Source organism: Scomber scombrus, chromosome 11 (assembly GCF_963691925.1).
Source record: "Scomber scombrus chromosome 11, fScoSco1.1, whole genome shotgun sequence".
Taxonomy (NCBI): Eukaryota; Metazoa; Chordata; class Actinopteri; order Scombriformes; family Scombridae; genus Scomber; species Scomber scombrus.
The window spans coordinates 3737299-3756961 of NC_084980.1; the positions used below are offsets into that span (position 1 = coordinate 3737299).

Sequence of the window (19663 nt, forward strand, 5' to 3'; positions counted from 1 at the left end):
GTTGCTCCCTCACCTCTTGTCTTATTCCTGTTTGCTCCACTTGTCAACAATTAGCTGTTCTTGTTGCTTGGTTTCTTTGTCAATCAAAACTGAAGATACAACAAATATACAAGCCGTGCTGCAGAGATCACAACTAGAGCCCGCCGATATATAACGGTCAACCGATATTATCAGCCAATATTGGCCCGTCAGATTTATAAGTATCAGCGTTTATACCGTCCGATGAAAGTTATATAGGCAGCATTTTATGTATATTTAATCCTTTTTCCAAATTCAAGTTTTATATATACATACTAAATTCCCAGTGAAGTTTACTGTTTCAGTGCACTGATGTAATTTTTTATAAAAATGAAGTTTATTCTTAAACTGTAAAATATCACAGCCTCCATTACATATATTTGTCACAACTGTTTGGTTACCACATTTGAAAGAAACATGTCGGCAGATATATTGATATCGGAATTGTTACATTTCCTAATATCGGTATCGGCGCCAAAAATCCAGTATCACATCTAATGATCTTAACACCAGAAGTTAACAGACTAGAATAAAAACCTAATTTCACTTCATCTTGAGTTTAGTCTTGAGTGTAAAATGTTTATCACTCGCTTCCTCGGCAGCTGGAGTCAGATTGGATCCACAGCTTCCGTTTCTACAGCTTTTAAATGAGCATTGAACATTGTAGGCAGATGTAGTGTATCTCTGTTAAAACCACTACTGGTTAGTGAGTGATTGAAATGCAGTGGAGTTAAAGTTACTCTCTACTAACTTGAGTGTTGGTCGTTAAAATTTGAACACACACACACTGCACAGCTGATGCCATGTGCCAGATAAGGCCTGTGTGGGTGTGTGTGTCCCATTTGCAGCTTTTGTACAACTTCTGCATTTTCTTTAGGGTGAATTATTAGCAGCGTGGTCACACCTGACATGTGACACCCTGCACACTCAGCAGGATATTACATTTTAGTCAACATACAAGTTTTTTTGTGGATAAGCTCCTTTTTCTAACAATGTCCTCATACTTTTTTTTTGTTTTTTTGTTAGAACTGTGGTCATTTCTTGCTTTACCTCAGTTTTAACATACTTGACATGACAGTTCAAATTGATTCTATAGAGAACAAATGATGTATCCCAATTAATGTCTCGCTCACAAGCAGAAATGCACAGCAGTCCAGATGTGGCACTAGTAGTTAGGTTGCACTACAGGCCTGTTTGAGTACTCTTATTAAAAAACAGGTTTGAAGGTAGTAAGTTTAAATGGACCAGCTCCTTCCCCTTCTGCATGGGGTGTTTCACACATTCTAACTGTACTGCTCACCCTCCTGTTGCTCCTCCACCAAATACTGACTCTGAACTTTTCTTTTCTGTTTCCTTTTGCACTTTTTCCCCATTCCTCTCTCTTTCTCGCCGTACCGCTCCTCACCGTCCCTCACCGTCCCCGCCACTCCTCTCCTCCACCCGCTGGTCTTCCTACTTTTCGCCTTCACCTCTTCTCTCGCTCCGTTCCGCGCCATTTCTCACCCACCCTCCCTTCTTCACTATATCTCCCCCTCTTCATCTCCCCCCCCGCTTCTCGTTTCTCCTGCGATCGGTTTCCCGTCTCCTCTAGTCTCCAGAGGGGAAAGGCAGTGAGTCCCAGCCCACTCCGGTCACCAATCGAGAGCTGCTGGGCTCCCACCTCACTGCCGATAGGCTGGGCGGGTCCGTCCAGGTACTGAGAGGAAGGGTTTAGCTCTACTGGCTTCCTGTCTGTCTGCCTTACCTGTCTTTTTTTCTTGTCTGCCTGCATGACCCTCTTTGTCTCTGCAGCAGGGCCTGAACGCCAGTCTGTTTCCTCACAACCTCACAATTTCCTGCATATGGGAAAATTGTTATAGAGGTTAAAACCTTTTATTTATCCATGTTACGTTTGTGCAGCATATGTTTTTTAAAAACTTACATTCAGCAGTTAACACTTTCACTGTCTTATTAACATGGAAATAATCAAGTGGAGACTATCTGCAAGGGGACAGAAGGTGGTTGTAGGCTGTTTTTTGTGAACTGTGTAGTGATGAGGTAGAAGAGTAGAACTAGATTAACCAATAGGAAAGTAGCAGAGGTTACTGTAAGTGGGTACATCATAAGAGTTGGTGTGGTTTACAGTAGTTATTTAACACATAAGCTCTGTGTGTGTGACACTGAGACTTCATCCTACGCTGGTGTTCCTGTGTAAAATATGTGGAAAAAAATGTAGTTCATTACACATCATTAGTCTTGTTTTATTCAGTGCTTTTCATCTTTCAAAATTGTTAGACAGCAGCTAATGGTCACCATAGGAATGTGTATATAGTGTAGAGGTAAAAATGTGCTGGTGTGAAGTTGATTTCAGCAAAGCTTTGTCTTCTATTTTATGGTAAGGACAGCAGCTTCTGTTGTTTTGTTTGTACTGTACAGCACTGTGCCACATAAATGCAGCACAAAGGAGAATAAAGTTTTAACACAAAGTACACATCATCAAATCACGTGACCATTCACAGATCATCTGTTGCCTACAATGATATCAAACATCCATAACATCACGGCATAGTGAGTGCAAGCAATGGTGTTGAAATGCTTTAGTCGACATACTTTTCCCACATAGACACATAAATGTCGTCATTGCTTTTTTTTTGCTATAAATTCTGTACGCTGAAATCAACAAAGCACCACAAACACTGTCAGCCATCCAGCAGCTATATTGCATGGCAACAAAATGAATGTTGGCGACGCCTGTATCTCTGGAGGTGTGAAACTTCCTGGATGTCACAGCTTGTACGGACTGTAAAGAACACGTCCACACTAAGCTGGATACATTTGAAAAGTCTTTTCTTTCATGCTGACAGACCGTTATGATATTTATCTGTTTTTTCTATTGTTTTGATGTTTCACTGAAGAAATTAGAAGGTTCAAAAAACCTGAAAGCATTAATGTGGGAGTCTAACAGCAGCGTTTTCAGATGTACCTGCTATAGTGTGGACGTTATGCAAGTTTTTTTATTCCTTTTATATTTTGCCCCCTCACGATAAGACGTCGGTGCATCTGTGCTCATCCCTCTCCCTTCCTCTTCCCACCTTTTAGGTTATGAGTTCAACCAATGGAGAGCTGAATACAGACGACCCCACTGCAGGACACTCCAACGCACCAATCACAGCCAACGCAGAGGTGGAAGTGGCTGATGATACCAAGTAAGAACACATACACAAAGAACTACAGATGGATGACAAATTAAAGGAACAAACCAACATGAAGTGTCTCAGTATGGAGTCAGGCCAGCACCAGCCCCCAGAACAGCTTCAGAGCTCTATGCCAAGTCTGTGGAACTCTACTGATAGGATAAACTTAATTTTCCACAAGATACTAACCTCTATTTAATTAGGTAATCTCATTGAGATCAAGATCTTTCGGAAGAGAGGCCTGAGTACAGCCGAATGGAAAGAAAAACAAACATAGCCAGACAACAAAATGACTTACAGGGTCAAAGACAATCACCTAATAGATGTGACATTGAACATTTATATTTTATCATTTGGTCTTACGGAGATGGTGGTGGAGAACATTGTCTTACATGTTGGTCCAGGTGTTCAGCTGGGTTGAGATCTAGTGATTTTCATACTCATCAAAGCATTCACTGAGCCCTGCTGCACAGAAGCATCTGAGTTTTTTTATGTTTCTCCGCTCTTATAGTCAGTTTTTTTTTTTATTTGTCCCCCATCTGTATGTGTAGAGTATGTCAGCACCATAGACTTTATAAAAACAATGGATGATGTCACCTATTAGTTTGTGGGCTCGCGTATTGAAGCTTAGAGTTTGGCATTTTGACCGTCACCATCTTGGATTTTTGGAGCCAGAAGTGACCATATTTAGACGAGAGGGTGGAACTAAATGTTTATATTAGTTGGTAGCTAAGTTAGCACAGTCCGTTTACAGTTTATGGTTGACTGTGATAATGCAAATTTTTGCTTATGAAAAAAAAAGCCTTAAAACCATTAAGACAAAATGTACTTTTTGGAAAAACCGAATATACGACTACTTAGCGAATCTTTTAGGACAACTAGACACTGACTTTTTGGGCAACCAAAGTGTTACAATTAAGAAGTGAAAACACACTGAAATAGTGACGCTACGCCTATACTCTGTGAATCTGGGCTTACAATTATATTACCTAACCAACATTGTCACCACTTGTCAGTCACAACGTAGCCACGGCCTAAATCATACCCTGCTTTTTAGTCAAATTGAAATGAAAGGGAGCCGTCATTTAAGTGAACATTATGCTGTATTGAAGAAGACTTGAAACTAGTGATCGCAACCATAAACTCACCAGTAAACTGTTTCCTTGAGGTAATACATTCAGTGAGAAGTAGGGTTATTTTACCATAAACTTCTATACAATCGGATTTATTTTGGAGCCAGTAGAGTCGCCCCCTGATGGCCAATAAAGAGAACACAGGTTTAAGTCACTTCTGCTTTGGCTTCACTTTTCAGACTCGGAGCTACCTGCTGCTTATCTTTTTACTGTTTTATTTTAGGTAACCTAAAGTCACTAACAAACTAACATCAGATATATCCAAATTTAGATTTCTGCTATTTAAAAAACATCATATGAACAAACCTGCGCTATGCTGCTTACTGTGACTGTCTCCAACACTTCCTGTGGTTTTGTAATTCCTTTTTCTGTATGGCTTTTACTGTGAAAAGTAGTACTTCAGGAAGTGTTGACATAGCACTAACAGCATGCTGACAGGTCAAAAGCCTTCTCTCTCTCTCTCTCTCTCTCTCTCTCTCTCTCTCTCTCTCTCTCTCTCTCTCTCTCTCTCTCTCTCTCGCTCTGTCTCATGGTTTTGTCATACGTTATTATTATTAGCTCTGTTCTGGTTTTTTTGGTCAAAAAGTCACGAGCCATTTCAGTTTGTGTAGATAAATACACCAAACCTCTATAACATGTTGATGCATCTTTAGCTGTCCCTCCTAGAAAGCATCATATTAACCTGATAAGTTGAAGGTGATAATGAAAGGTTAAAAATGTAAGTGTGACTTTGCTACACATAAACAAAGAATCAATGTGTGGTATCTTCCACAAGCAGATAGTGGAAGGTTTTTTATACATGAGGGAATTATATACACAGTTTTTTTTCTTTTTACTTTGTGAATACACATCATATTCCTTCTTAACATCATCTATATGACACCTAAATGACATTCTCCATCCACATCCACTCCTCTGCCAATGTGTAATCCAATCATGATGATGATGATGAAGTAGTGGTTGAAAATTAAAGAAGTGGTTTTAGGAGTATAGATTATTAAATGTCCTGAAAACTCAACAATGAAAGTTAAAGTTTGGATTAAAGTTTAACACTTAAAAGTCCGGCTAATCTGCTTCACCAGGACTGTGTGTGTGTGTTTGTGTGGTTTTGATTAAAAGCAACCATAAGAAAATAAAACTAGCAAAATATGACCGGGACCAAGACACGACAAGTCAAACTGCCTCTTCACCTTGTTTTCATATGACAGCTGTGTGTTTTCAGTGTGTTAATGGTGATCTGTGTGTTGCAGGTGCTGCTGTTTCTTCAAGAGGAGGAAGAGGAAAGCTCTCCAGAGACACAAATGAAAACAAGCAACAAGAGAGAGAAAGACCCGCTCTCTTTTTTTTTCTCTCCACCATCTCTACTTCCTCCTTTCCTCCCTCTCTTTCTAGGCCTCTTCATACAACCCCCCCCCCCCACCCCTCCCTCTCCTCTCCTCTCCTCTCTCTATCTCACCCTCTCTCTCACCCTCCTCCTCTGCTGTTGGAGGTCCTGTAGTCTACCTTGGGTTGGCTGGACTGGCTGGACCACCAGACAGCAGAATGTGTTTGGCTAAGCTGATCTACTGGTTTGTACTGGTCTGGACTGGACTGGACAGACAGGCAGTAACACACGTTCGCCGTTTCCACCTCAGAGCTTTAAATGTGGACTAGCTGGTGGACTCTTCGTGTATTTATGGTCACAAACTGAACTGAAACTGGATCATTATAAACTGTTGTGGGCGTGGAGGGGGGCAGAAAGTGACCACAAATGAACAGTTAATAGACTGTAAAAGGTGAGACTGGATTCAGCTGGTTAACTGGCAGACTGGTTACTTCTATATTTTTTGGATTTTTTTTCTTTTCTTCCTTACTGACTGGTTCAGAAGAGAGAGAAGTATATTTCTGAGGAGATACGACAACGAGACTGTCTGACCACACGTGCACACAAACTGCACGCACACACACACACACAGGCACGTACAAACACTCTGTACACCTACTGGAGCTCACGATGATGATGAGACTTCATGGACAAAAAGACGCAGCTCTCGCACATAGTCTATAAAGTTTTTATTACCTCGGGTCGAAGGAAGTACCACAGCGAGCGGCTATGTCTATTTCCTGCAACGGATTGGAGCTCACCGTACGTTCACCCTCAGAGGAGAAAAAAAAAACCCAACCTCACCACCACCAGAATCAAAAGTTTAAAAAAAAAAAAGATGTTTATGTAAAAACAACAACTGTATGCTTTGATTTTTGTTTTAATTTGTAACTAAAAAAGAAGAAGAAAAAGACTGTCTACAATTTGGAACCTGTGTTTTTTTTTCTGTCTTTTTGAGTTGTTCAAAAAGTTTGTGTTTTGTAGCTTCTAGTGTGTTCCTCAAAATGTAATTTTTTTTAAAATAACTTGTATTTTTAATTTTTTTTCTTTGTCTTTCTCTCTGGGTTGGAGGATGGAAAGTCAGATAACTCCATTAAAAACAACCAAACAAAATAAAAAAACTTACCTTTATTTAAGGGGACTGTGAATAATATTTTTTTAAAGGTGTTTGAGGAAGATATTGTTTTGCTTGTGTTGGAGTGTATCATTTAACTTGAAATGAAATGATACACTGCAGCTTCAATGTTTTCAGAAAAGTGTGTAAATGTATTGAATTGATGATGGAGGTTTAATCAAGCTAAATTTACGTATTGAGTTTCTACAGCATTGCTAGTGCGTCTGAGATGCTGTAATAGACATTGTTAAGAACACCTAATTGTAAGATGGATAAAAGTTAAGGTAAAAAGTTGTTTTTTTTCTCAGCAATCCAAAACCTGGTTTCAGACCTCTGAATAATACACACATATTCAATTTGTTGAGCAATCCAGAGAATGAAGTGCTATATGAATATTCTCACACATGATGATGTTGTGATCACATTACTGATATGCAAATTAGAACTAAACACACAGTATTGCGTGAGTTGATGGTAATGTTATTAGTTTTGCAGGTACAAACCAAACAACTGGACATATTGATAGTTTTGACCTGATGATGGTGCTAGAGGAATGATTAAGATATCACTAAATGTTAATGTGTTCTTCCTTTTAAAGGAGATATGAATGTCTAATTTCATGGCGGTCAAGTCTGCAGGCCTACAACGCTGCAAATAAGTGTGTTTTTTATGCCATCTCTATATCTAATGTTTCGAATTTCCTTTAAAAGAAGCCCCAAACTCAATCCTGCAACGTCATTGTACACTCTGGCACACTTGGAAATGAGAGGTATTAATTTTTTGGAAAAAGTGATGCATGAATCGGACAGTTACACAATCAAAGGAGGATTGGTTCCCCATTTTGCAGCTACTGGCTGTTTAATATAAATCTTGATTCAAAGAAAGTAACAGTCAGGTGATTAGGAGATAGACATCTAATTTTGACAGGGTTTTAGTAACAGGAATTTCCTATTTTATAAAGACCAACTAGAAGAGAAAATTATTATAACAATAATAGATTTGCTGTCAGGGTTCCAAATTTTGATGTATAATTAACTTGGACTTTGGAAACATCACATGATTAATAATCACAGAAAGTGAGGCTTTGCTCTTCTTAACAAAGAAATACATTCCACACAATTGTATTTTACACCCCATATATGTACACTATTATATTTCAAATATGCGCAAAAAATCGAAATAATATGTAACATCTTTGGTTTATTATACGCTGGCGGAAGTGAGTGGAGGTTATCTCTCTCACTATTCACTCTTTGGCTCTGGCGTGTCGTCTCACGCTATTGGCTGAGAGGAGCAGTGAGTGTTTCCTATTGGTCCACTTCTCTTGGGGTTTTTTTTTTACGCTTACGTCACATATAGCCGGTCTCCGTTGTTGTGTACATCTGTTTATATGTGTATCCCCAGATGTGTTTTTCGTGTATGAAAATGAACGTTAACGATGCGGCTGCCCGGTGTTTCCCGCTCCTCTGTTGGCATACAGTCTCGCGCTAGCTGCCACGGTGTGAAGAACAGGCGTTTTAGAGCTTTCTGGCTAAATTTCAGGTCATTTTAACGTCGTTTCGTAACGTTTATCAGCAACGTAACTTAGCTAAATATTTACACCTAGCATGGAAGTCGAGTAAGTAAGTCGCTCATGTTTTTATCGTTTACACAGATAAGCGGGCGTTCAGGTGTGATGTGAAGGCTGGCGAAACGCCGGGTTTGTCCTTTAAGTGCTGCTCTGTTTCGGTTTTCATTGCTCCTCCTGTCTCCTCTGAGCTGTCACCTGATTACAACAAGAGGAAACTGACGGAGGGAGCAGGGAATATCTTTGTTGCGTGATAGAACTTTCTGACCCGACCAGACACACAGAGAGAGAGAAAGCAGCATGTGAAAAAAAAGAGGAAGCGAAAAGAGAAAAAATAGCATTCATTCACCACTCTACTCCTCTACTCCTCTACTCCTCTAAAGTTGGAGCTCGGTATTAACCGTCAGCCGCGTTTACCCAGCTGATGACAGCCAGTGTTGGGATATTCATTTTAAAGCGTCTTTTCCCGTCACCATGTCGGACACTGAGAGGTCTCTACCCGCCTTCAGAAAGCTGAGCTATGCGGTGGGACACTTTCTCAACGACCTGTGTGCCTCAATGTGGTTCACATACCTGCTGGTGTTCTACCATTCAGTGCTGGGCTTCCAAAACACATATGCAGGTCTGTATGTTTATCTATCTATCTATCTATCTATCTATCTATCTATCTATCTATCTATCTATCTATCTATCTATCTATCTATCTATCTATCTATCTATCTATCTATCTATCTATCTAGGGTGGTGTGTTTCCAGATGTTTATGTGTTTTCTCTCCACATGTGCCACAGCTGTATACTATATGCTTCCCCATCTCCCTCCAATGTCTGCTTTCATTCATTGATTATCAGTGTATTAGTGTATTGTGACTGTCCTCTCGTCCACTGTACTGCAGGTGTGCTGCTGCTGGTGGGTCAGATAGCTGATGGTATCTGCACGCCTCTTATCGGCTACGAGTCTGATCAAGCACCCGGCTGTGGAAACTACGGCAAGAGGAAGAGCTGGCATTTAGTAGGTGAGTCAGCCAAATCAGTCTGATTGATCTGAAGCACTTGGGTGTGACGTCATAGATTGGGATGTGTCCAGAAATGCCACATGTTTTTGAAGTTCACCCAAAGAATCTCTTATAAGTAAAAAGCTGGTTTATACATAGACCAGCCAATGAGAAACTTTCAGTTCCATTAGGTTAAATGCATAGACTGTAGGTTAAATGTAGATTATTTTATAAAAAATATGTTCAAGACTTTTATTTTTTTGGGCTACTAGACTTTTTAAAAAAGGGTCAAAGCTCCAGCAACATTTAATATAGAAGAACTTTATTAATAGACCAATGCGTTGCGGCTCAAAAGGGTCATCATGAAGGACATTGCAAGCAGTATTTAAATAGGGTATTTAAAAAAGCAGAAAAAAATTAAAATGTAAAAAAAAATGCACAGAAAATAACCAATAATGTGCATCAACCAATGGGTAATCTACCAAGGTGGGTTGGAAATATGGTCATGTGACTTCAGGCCAATCATTGTTCCAGACAGGTTAGAGGTAAGGGGAGTATCCAATAAATGACTTGACCATATTTGGTCCATAAACCATACAAATACAGCCTAAAATCTAAACTGTGTCTATTTAGTCTATTTCTGGACTACTAGACTACCACGAAGGCAAGGACGCAGCATTTTTATGGTTTCTGTGTATAACTTAACAATATCAGCACATATTGGACAACGTATTGACAGATACTGATATATCTGTGATAGGTCAATATTGGTCGATAATATCGGCTGACCGATATATCGGTTGGGCCCTACGACTAACTAATCAACAGTCAAAAAAATCGTTAGTTGGAGCCCTATTATCTGCTATTATATTTTTATGATAGTGTTCTTTCTGAAAACGACCCCAGTGACCGGACCCATACTGGATTTTATGGGCCGGTACTGATACCGGTATTAGGGAGAAAAAAGTTATGATATGGATGTATTGACCGATAATCTTATATATATATATACAGACACACAAACACACATTTTTTGCGATGATTTTTGTCAAATGACATCAGTGCGCTAAAACAGTCAACTTCACTGAGAATGTAATAATTATAATTAGCTATGAATAAATAAAAAAAGCATTTATTTAACTTGAATTCAGAAAAATGATCAAGTATACATAAAATGATGTTTATATAACTTTTTAAAAAATAATTAAATATCGGCACACATGGGACAACATATTCACTGATATCGATATATCTGTGATCGGCTAATATAGTCTGACCGATATATCAGTCAGGCTTTAACCTAAACTATTAACACACTACGAGCTTATAAATATGCAACTTTTCTAGAACAGAGCACACATGATTGTGAGCCAATAAAAAAACTACCAGTGAATGGAAAGTCACTGGACTGAAGCTGCTAGTTTGTGTCAAGCAGCTTTTATGTACAATTTCTCATAAAGAATTCATGTTTTTATGTATCTGTTGTTTGGACTCTGCTCTCTCTCTCTCTGGACACCTTACATGTATTTTATTGATTCAGTTCAGCTCATGTTTTACAAGACAGTCAGCTGGGTCATGCAAAGTGACTTCATGGTAGAATGACTTGACCCGTATAAGTACACACACACACACACACACACACACACACACACACACACACACACACACACACACACACACACAGACACAGCTGATTATAAACTGTTAACAAGGTCGTGTTGGGTTGTTTTTATGTTCAAGTTTCTTCACTCAGACCGTTTCAGTCATTTCACCCTCCTGACGAGCTAAAACATGACTAAGCATCTGCAGCTCAGTGTGTGCTGATGTCACACACTGATGATGCTAGCATGTTGATGTTTAGCAGGTCTATAGTCCACCATGTTCACCGTGTTGCTTAAGTGTGATCCATTTGTGAATCGGCACTAAACACAAAGTACCGCTGATGCTGTGTGTTGACCAGATGATGGCGTTAAATGGAAAATCAAGAGATCAGAGTTATTATTACAACTCATCCTCTGGAGACCATGAATCTGTGCACCAACTAAACTAAAAAGTCAACCTCATGGGGGCATTAGAGGATCACCAAAGTTGTTTCTATAATCTAGAGACCTTTTTAATATCTGTTGTTAAAATCATGGCAATCCTAAAATGAAATAAAGGAATCTCTGCATGATGAAGAAATACTTTATTTAATCAGTGATCATAAATACAACATAGGACACAAGCTAGAAATAAGATCAGTAGGCCACTTATACATAATACCATTTACTATATATAGTATTTATTAATATATATGAATCGTACTTGATCAAGTGACATCATGTCCTTAACTGTACTGCTTATTTATTGTTGTATCCTACCAATTTGATATTTTGATATTTCTTCCTAATTCTCATATTCAGTTGTCTTACAGTAAAAATAAAAATCACTGAGAGTATGAAAGATGGAAAAGGATCGATCACTCTTCCTTTTGGGAAGTCTTCTTATAACTATATGTACACACAGGAACTTTGAAAAGGCAGTGTTTGAGGACTCTTTCTTGGACTTCATCCCCCATATATTCTGTGATGGTTATATTAGAGTCATGGGTGCAAAAGTTGAGAAATTTACTTGAAAGTTTCAGTTTGTCACTTTGCTGTATTTGGATATAATTGAGGTCTTGTGATACTGATACTGGAAGTCATATCTCTCTCTGTGTGTGTGTGTGTGTGTGTGTGTGTGTGTGTGTGTGTGTGTGTGTGTGTGTGTGTGTGTGTGTGTGTGTGTGTGTGTGTGTGTGTGTGTGTGTGTGTGTGTGTGTGTGTGTGTGTGTGTGTGTGTGTGTGTGTGTGTGTGTGTGTGTGTGTGTGTGTGTGTGTGATCCAGGGACCGTGTCCGTGCTGCTGTCCTTCGCCTTCATCTTCAACCAGTGTCTGGGCTGCGACTCCTTCACCCCCCAGTGGGCCAGTTTGACCTACTTCGTCCCGTTCATCATCATCTTTCAGTTCGGCTGGGCCGCCACTCAGATCTCCCACCTGTCCCTCATTCCAGAGCTGGTCACCTGCGAGCACGCTAAAGTAGAGCTCACCGCATACAGGTACGTTTTATACACACACACACACACACACACACACACACACACACACACACAGGAAGGTAATCCATGGATCCTGAACATGCAGTCTCCCCTCTCTCTCTCTCTCTCTCTCTCTCTCTATCTTTGTGTGTGTGTGTGTGTGTAGGTATTCCTTCACAGTGATAGCCAACATCACAGTGTACGCAGTGGCTTACCTGCTGTTCCACGTGCACGCCAGACAGGGTGAAGACGCGCTCAGCGATGAACTGGGACCAGTAGACATCCCCGTCTTCAGGGTGAGGAGGAAGACTTCTTATCAGCTAACATGAGACACTTTTAATGACACATATCACATGATGAACAGGACTAAACACACTGTAGCTGATCTTTTAAACCCGACATTATGTGTGTTTGCATTGCAGATGAGATTTAGCTGAATAATCTTTACTCCTGAAATATCATGAGTCATAGACACAAAGGGAGCAATTGAATTAGCATGAATGAGAACTCAAAGGGTCCATACAGTGTTCTACCTAGTAACAAGTGACATCACTTCAGGCCATTGGTCAGATTTCTCACAGCTCCCACTGGAGACAATCCAACATGTCTGATCCCAGCCTCTGCTTGTATGTTGACACAGGCCTTTGTTTCAAGTCAGTACATGTCAGCTACGACACGATAAGTCTGTGCTGGTGATGATTCATGATTGATTCTTATCCATAAATGATTTGCAGTGAAATCATTATTGTTTGCATGTAACTACACCCAAATACAACCAACTGAACACTATCTATTTAACTGCTTTCTGCTTTATTAAACCAATATATGAGCAGCATGCTAAAATATTGAGTTGTTTGTACTATAAGTTACTGTAAGTAGTTGCACTCAAACTACCCAGATATCATCTAAAATAAGAAGACACACATAGACATAGGAAGCATTGTAAGTAGAAGATCTGACATGTAAAAGAAACTGCATCTACATGTAAATATCATTGTGATTTTCAGTTTCTGTTTCAGTTCAATTTCACTAGAGTGTCAGTAAGACACAGGACATTAAAGTAACATTTTTTTAAATAAAAATGCAAATCCTGCATTATTTTATGAAGTCGTGTTGGTGTATTGAAAGGGGAACCACACTGGTTTCACACGTCATTGTGTGTTTGTGGGTGTTGGAGAGTTACTTCTGAGTAAGAGGTGTGAAATCTGAAAAAAAAAAAAAAAAAGATTTAACCCAAACCAACACACACTCAAGTAACATCTGTTGAACCAGCGTCAGTTAGGCTTGAAGAATGTGTGGAATGATTCATATTAGAAATCATTCACACACTGTCAGTTTTGTCTCTGTCTGGATTGTTGTATTTAAACTCTTGTGTTATGAGACTCAGATTGTGACTTTATTTGACTCATTTTAAATGGCGCTTTTTTTTATAAGCGCCATTTAAAACTCCCTCAAACCTATTATTATTGTGTTGTGTCTGATTACAGAACCTGGCGTTGATCGTGCTGGGCATCGGCGCTCTCTTCTCCATTTTCTTCCACCTGGGCACCACTGAGAAGAGACCTGGAGCAGGAGAGGAGACTGGAGGAGGGAGGACGGAGGAGGAAGAGGAGGAGGGTGAGCGGAGGCCTCTGCTTCCTCGCCCCAAGACCACCTCCTCCTTCCTGCAGTGGAAGTGCTGGCTGCGGCAGCCGTCTTTCTACCAGGTTGAACACACTAAAGCTTGACTTCGGATTGACACATTTTCCATTTCAACATCTTGATCGTTGCCACATGTTGTGTTCCGCCAGATGTGACGAAGCAAAAATGTAGATGGTTTTCTCTGCCTACTGACAGATCAGATCTCACTGTGTCACTGTGTGTGTGTGTGTGTGTGTGTGTGTGTAGGTGGCCTTACTCTACATGTCCACCAGGTTAATAGTCAACCTGTCTCAGAGCTACATCGCCATGTATCTCCTCAACACTCTGGGGCTACCAAAGGTAACACAGAGCTAATAACACAGTATTATTTACTGTTTATTGACACTGTTATTTATGTCATATTCCTCACTCTGTTACTTGTTTCCCTCCAATAGAATTTCATAGCGACTATCCCATTAGTGATGTACGTGAGCGGCTTCCTGTCCTCCTTTATAATGAAACCTGTCAGTAAACTCATTGGGAAATCTGTGAGTAACATCTGTCTGCCTCCAGACATCACCGCACACTTCTCCATTTGTTTTTTCTTTTTTTTTTTTTTTACTTTTAACATTGAATTATTGTAAACAGTCACACTACTGTATGATAAAGTTGATAAGTAGTTTCTCTCTTATCATTTCTGTTCTGATATGTAGATGTAGTTTCAGGATTTATTTAGCTCACTTATCTTTCCCCAAAGAAGTGAAGTGGTCTTCATCAGATTCCACCCTTCCTCTAAATGTTCAGTAAACGTGACTTTGCTTGATCTGATAAGCGTTTGTTCTGAATGTGTGTGTATCTACACTGATAACACCAAGAAGTATTAAAGTGTTCACTTGTTGCTATGCTCTCCTCTGATTGGTCCAGCTCACCTACTTCATGGGCCTGCTGCTGATCATGGCTTTCTCCTACTGGGTGCTGCTGGATAAGAATATGGGCCAGCGGGTGTACGGGGCGGCCGTGCTGCTGGGGGCGGGGTCAGCTACCATCCTGGTCATATCACTGGCCATGACGGCTGAACTCATCGCTGATCAGACGGTAAGATGTGTGTGTGTGTGTGTGTGTGTGTGTGTGTGTGTGTGTGTGTGTGTGTGTGTGTGTGTGTGTGTGTGTGTATGTGTGTATGTGTGTGTGTGTGTGTGTGTGTGTGTGTGAAGCAGATAGGGAGGTGTGATGTAACCTTGCTGATTCTTTGTCTTCTTCTCTTTCAGCAAAGTGGAGCGTTTGTGTACGGAGCCATGAGCTTCACTGATAAACTGGCTAATGGAGCTGCTGTGATGATCATCCAGGCCATGCATCCTTGCCAGTTAGTACACACACACACACACACACACACACACACACACACACACACACACACACACACACACACACACACACACACACACACACACACACACACACATATATACAAGACTAATAAGTTGCATAATGGGAAGTGTAGGATTCAGCAGTGATATTTCAGCCTCCCCTACTTTCATTTTTATCATTCATTTTTAAAACATAAGGCCGGTTTTAAACCTTAATGTTTTTATTTTGAACAAATCAACATTGTTATCTCATCGTTAACACCATTGGTTCAGTCATTTCCTGCTAGGAACTGTAGTTTCTAGCTTATTCAAACAGAAGGAAATAGTGCATTTTTCAGGAACTACTTCGTGGATTGAATGAGGTATCTCTCTCTCTCTCTCTCTCTCTCTCTCTCTCTCTCTCTCTCTCTCTCTCTCTCTCTCTCTCTCTCTCTCTCTCTCTCTCTCTCTCTCTCTCTCTCTCTCTCTCTCTCTCTCCTCTCTCCCTCTCTCTCCCTCTCTCAGCACCGTGGGGTGTTGTCCGGACTGTGTGTGGTTTTATCACAACGTCATGGTCATAGTGACGGGAGGCGTGGCCATCGTCGCTGCTCTGGCGCTCTGCTCCATTCTCATCTGGCCAATCAAGATCAGACCACGTGAGTGTACGACTCACACATACAGCTTCTTACAGCAAGTCAAGCTGGCACTATTTCATTCCTATCTGCTGACATGCTGTACTGTATGTATGTATGTATGTATGTATGTAGGTATAACAGAAAATATAGTGAGTGTGTGCTTAGCTGTTTTTAACTTTAAATGGTATGTTTCACAGTGCTTCATCATTTATTACTGATTTCAATATTAAATCATAAATGTGTGATTTAGATGATGTTAGAAGGTGAAAAAAGATTCATATTTCTCTCAGCAGCCTTCATGTTAATCAGACAGCGTTCACCTCAGATTTGTGCCGTGTTGGAAGTGTTCCAGAAATGTCACATGTTAAATTGTTAAGTCATTAAATGATCCAGTTCTGCTGCCTTCAATTTAGAACCATCTCTTTTCATACTTTCATTTTCTCCTGACTAGGTCATTATAACTCACTTCTTTCCTAGTTAGTATTACAAATTGGAATCAGATGAACATGAAGGGCTGCAGTCCAGACAGAGGCACCAGAGTCTCAACTTAACATGTTACCATGCTGTGCAACACAATCCTGACTAACAAATAATGAAAGTGAATATTTTCCCTTTTTGTCACTGCTTTCAATACTTCTTTTCTCTCTCTCTCCCTTTCTCTCTCTCTTTCTCTCTCTCTGTGTAGGTGGTGTGTCTGCAGTCTCAGATGACACAGGCACAATCAACTAACCCCCCCCCCTCCCAGGCCTTCCAGACAACTGACACCCGAGCAGCAGCAACAAAAACACAAACTACAGACAGGAGAACTTTCACTTTAGTTTCTCCTTCAGTTTCATGTTGAGTGTTTTTCAGGGAAAAGCTCGATCAGATCAGACATCCTGATTGGCTGCTCAAATAAAAAAAAACTGCTGCACTTAATAAGAGACAGATGTAGCACTTGTGACGGTGCTGCAGGAGCAACTAAAAGGAACTAAGGGAGCTCAGGAGGGACATTTACTTTATTTTGACACTTCTCTGACGACTGCAGGCATTTCCAACCTGGACCTTGTTTTCCCATCATACACAGTGACTCAGGATGCCACATATAGAATCTTTTAATTTGATAATTGTTAAAAATCAACAGTGTTCAGTTTATTTTCAATACAGGGTAATGATATATAACTCATACTATAAATAAGTCAGATTCAGGTGTCTTGGCACCAGGCTTCATAAAACTTCATACAAGGAGAACACAATCTCCAACTGAACTGTACATAGCACGAGTTGCATTATGGGTAATGTAGGCACCAGGTTTTAACAAGAAAGAGGAATGCGTGGAGTAAAAAGTAGAATATCTCTAGTTCTGGTTCTGCTGCACAAACTTAAATGAAAAAACAAACTATTCACCATGAGTCAGACACTAAACGTGACACTAAGCTGGTGCAGTACCGTTTTTTTTTGGTAAATAAGCAATAAGGAGCTTTTTGGTGCAGTGAAGCAGTTAAAGGGAATGTTGATAAAATGACAGAATTTTGGAAAATGATGAAAAAACAAGGTCCAGGTCCATAATTTAGAGCATAAGAGGAGAGATTGGGAACAAATAGACATGTAGAGCTCTTACTTTACATTAGAGTGAATTATTGAATAAGAGGGACGGCTGCTAACTGATGTCAGAGCCAAAACAAACTAAGAAAAAAAGGATGGAGAAAAAAAAGGATGATGAAGGGAACCAGATATATCAGATATTTGGCGTATTCCTGCGGTGCAACATCTGGTAACATCTGCTGGTGAGTTATCATGGAAGAAGACTACAAGCATGATGATTTTCGACATAAAGACTTTGATGAGGCATTGATCGACCACTACATTCACAGTCAGACTGATGGACCGACTCCTGAATCCACAGGTCAAGGCCTCGCTGCGACACGCACACACACACACACACACACACACACACACACACACACACACACACACACACACACACAGAGCACTTCAGTCATCAACATGTTAGAGCAGCAGCATGGACAAACTTGGACTCATCATGCTGCTGAGGCTCATTGTAACAGCTGTACTGTGACGTAGCTACAGCATCAGTGTGTGGAACTCTTTGATGAAGCACTATAATAACTTTTTTCTTTCACTCATGGAACATCTCATTATTATGATATGTATCTATTTTAAACATTCTTCTTACAATCAAAGAACGGAATAAGAAGACGAGAAATATTTTTATTAAATATTTGTATTTTATCTAAAGAGACTTGAAATAGCAGAATTGTATTTGATATGAAAAGAGTATAAAGGGATCAACCGTATAATGTGTACATAAGAAAAGGGAATGGTGCAGGTAATTATGAGCAGCAGTGATAATCCCTCATCTCAGTTATGATATAACAAACTTTGTTTTGAACTTACTTTTGTATGTGATGTTTGCCTGATGAGATGACATCACTCATGATTGTATGTGTGATGGTGTTTTATAAAGGGACTCTCAGTAAATATGTTTCATACTGTGTCTGTGTTTGACTTCAGTTCTTATGATGGTGACGTGTTTTCAGGATAACTTGAAAAGGAAGAAACTGTCATTTAAAATGGTTTAAACGTGATGAGAACTTGTTAAGTTGCTCTGAAAATAATCCAAATTTGAAACTTCATTTCCATAATAAACTTGACGAAGATGTGATACAGTGGAAAGCTACAGAACTGCTACTAAATGGAGCCTGTGGTGCAACTGTCTGTCATTCTGTGAGCTGTGAAAACATTTTATACACATTTTCATTACCCCCACATTTCCTAATTCAACCCAGAATATATAAAAATGCATAATTTTTAAAAATTCCTGTACAGCTGATGTACATTTTTGTATATGCAAATGTCCAAATTTGACCTGCATTTGTTAAATAAATAAAAAATCCCCATTGAAACATGTTGTATTCTTCATAGTCTCCTTAAATGAATAGAATACATACATGCATACAGAATTTATGAATGTGAATTGGAGTAGAGACTAATTATGAGTCAGAATATGAACAGTATGTAAAGGTTAAAACTAATAAAATCATCTCATCACTTATATGTAGGTCAAGTTTTGGATGGAGCTGTACGAGACTTCACTGTTTACTCGTTCCACATCGATCACCACATCAAACAGCTGTTCTCTTGCAGACAGATTATGAAACAGCACACATCTATTTGTATTCTATCAGTCTGCTCGTGTGTCTGTTCTTTGCTTCATCGCTTGTGGTTTAGTGTGAGTGTTTTTTTTTTTACACAGGTTTGAGTGATTGACCTTAAAACAGCTGCAACCCTGAAACAGCTGGATAAAATAACTCACTCACTGTGTACTGTGCAACATGCACTATGAGGAAGTTAAAGGTGCGCTGTGCTGTTTCTGACTCTGAGGCAACACACATGACTCCACAGAGTAACGGGTGGTTGTAATACACCAACGAAAGGCAGAGAAGAAGAAGACTGCAGGCTAGTAAACAATGTACTTGAATTCTTTAAAAATCTGCTTTGAACATGTTTTATGGGGAAGGAAATGCATTCAAGGCTTCAAGCATATACACTGTGTGTTTTAGTGACAGAATGTGAACATAACGTATTTATATTTGTGTACAAGAATGATGCACATGGCTCCTTTAATGTTAATACTAACACACCG

The 19663-nt window shown here is 39.7% G+C and overlaps 2 protein-coding genes across 4 annotated transcripts in view; both read left to right on the forward strand.

The window, feature by feature from the left end:
* LOC133991237 (casein kinase I-like) overlaps positions 1-6543 on the forward strand; it is a 20108-nt gene extending 13565 nt beyond the window's left edge. For 2 of the 3 annotated variants that reach the window (XM_062429733.1, XM_062429734.1), the window contains exons 11-12: positions 3097-3203; positions 5575-6543. In XM_062429733.1, coding sequence (XP_062285717.1) covers positions 3097-3203; positions 5575-5629 — 162 coding nt within the window. In that variant the 3' untranslated portion in view covers positions 5630-6543. Of the gene's footprint in view, positions 1-1609; positions 1712-3096; positions 3204-5574 lie in introns of all 3 variants that reach the window. The other variant, XM_062429735.1, reaches the window with a different exon arrangement.
* A 2210-nt stretch (positions 6544-8753) lies between these two features.
* Positions 8754-17948, forward strand: LOC133990576 (major facilitator superfamily domain-containing protein 12-like). The gene is made up of 11 exons (XM_062428930.1): positions 8754-8990; positions 9263-9382; positions 12227-12437; positions 12583-12712; positions 13904-14122; positions 14304-14396; positions 14492-14584; positions 14961-15131; positions 15305-15399; positions 15908-16038; positions 16703-17948. The coding sequence occupies exons 1-11, from the start codon at positions 8843-8845 to the stop codon at positions 16744-16746; spliced, it is 1455 nt and encodes a 484-aa protein (XP_062284914.1). The 5' UTR covers positions 8754-8842; the 3' UTR covers positions 16747-17948.
* Positions 17949-19663: the final 1715 nt, after the last annotated feature.

What these genes read in the sequence shown, in the direction of transcription:
- LOC133990576 (XM_062428930.1), top strand. Translation starts at nt 8,843, where the DNA reads ATGTCGGACACTGAGAGGTCTCTACCCGCCTTCAGAAAGCTGAGCTAT. An exon ending in GTAAACTCATTGGGAAATCT is followed by an intron (nt 14,585 to 14,960) that starts GTGAGTAACATC and finishes TGATTGGTCCAG; the next exon opens with CTCACCTACTTCATGGGCCT. An exon ending in GCCAATCAAGATCAGACCAC is followed by an intron (nt 16,039 to 16,702) that starts GTGAGTGTACGA and finishes CTCTCTGTGTAG; the next exon opens with GTGGTGTGTCTGCAGTCTCA.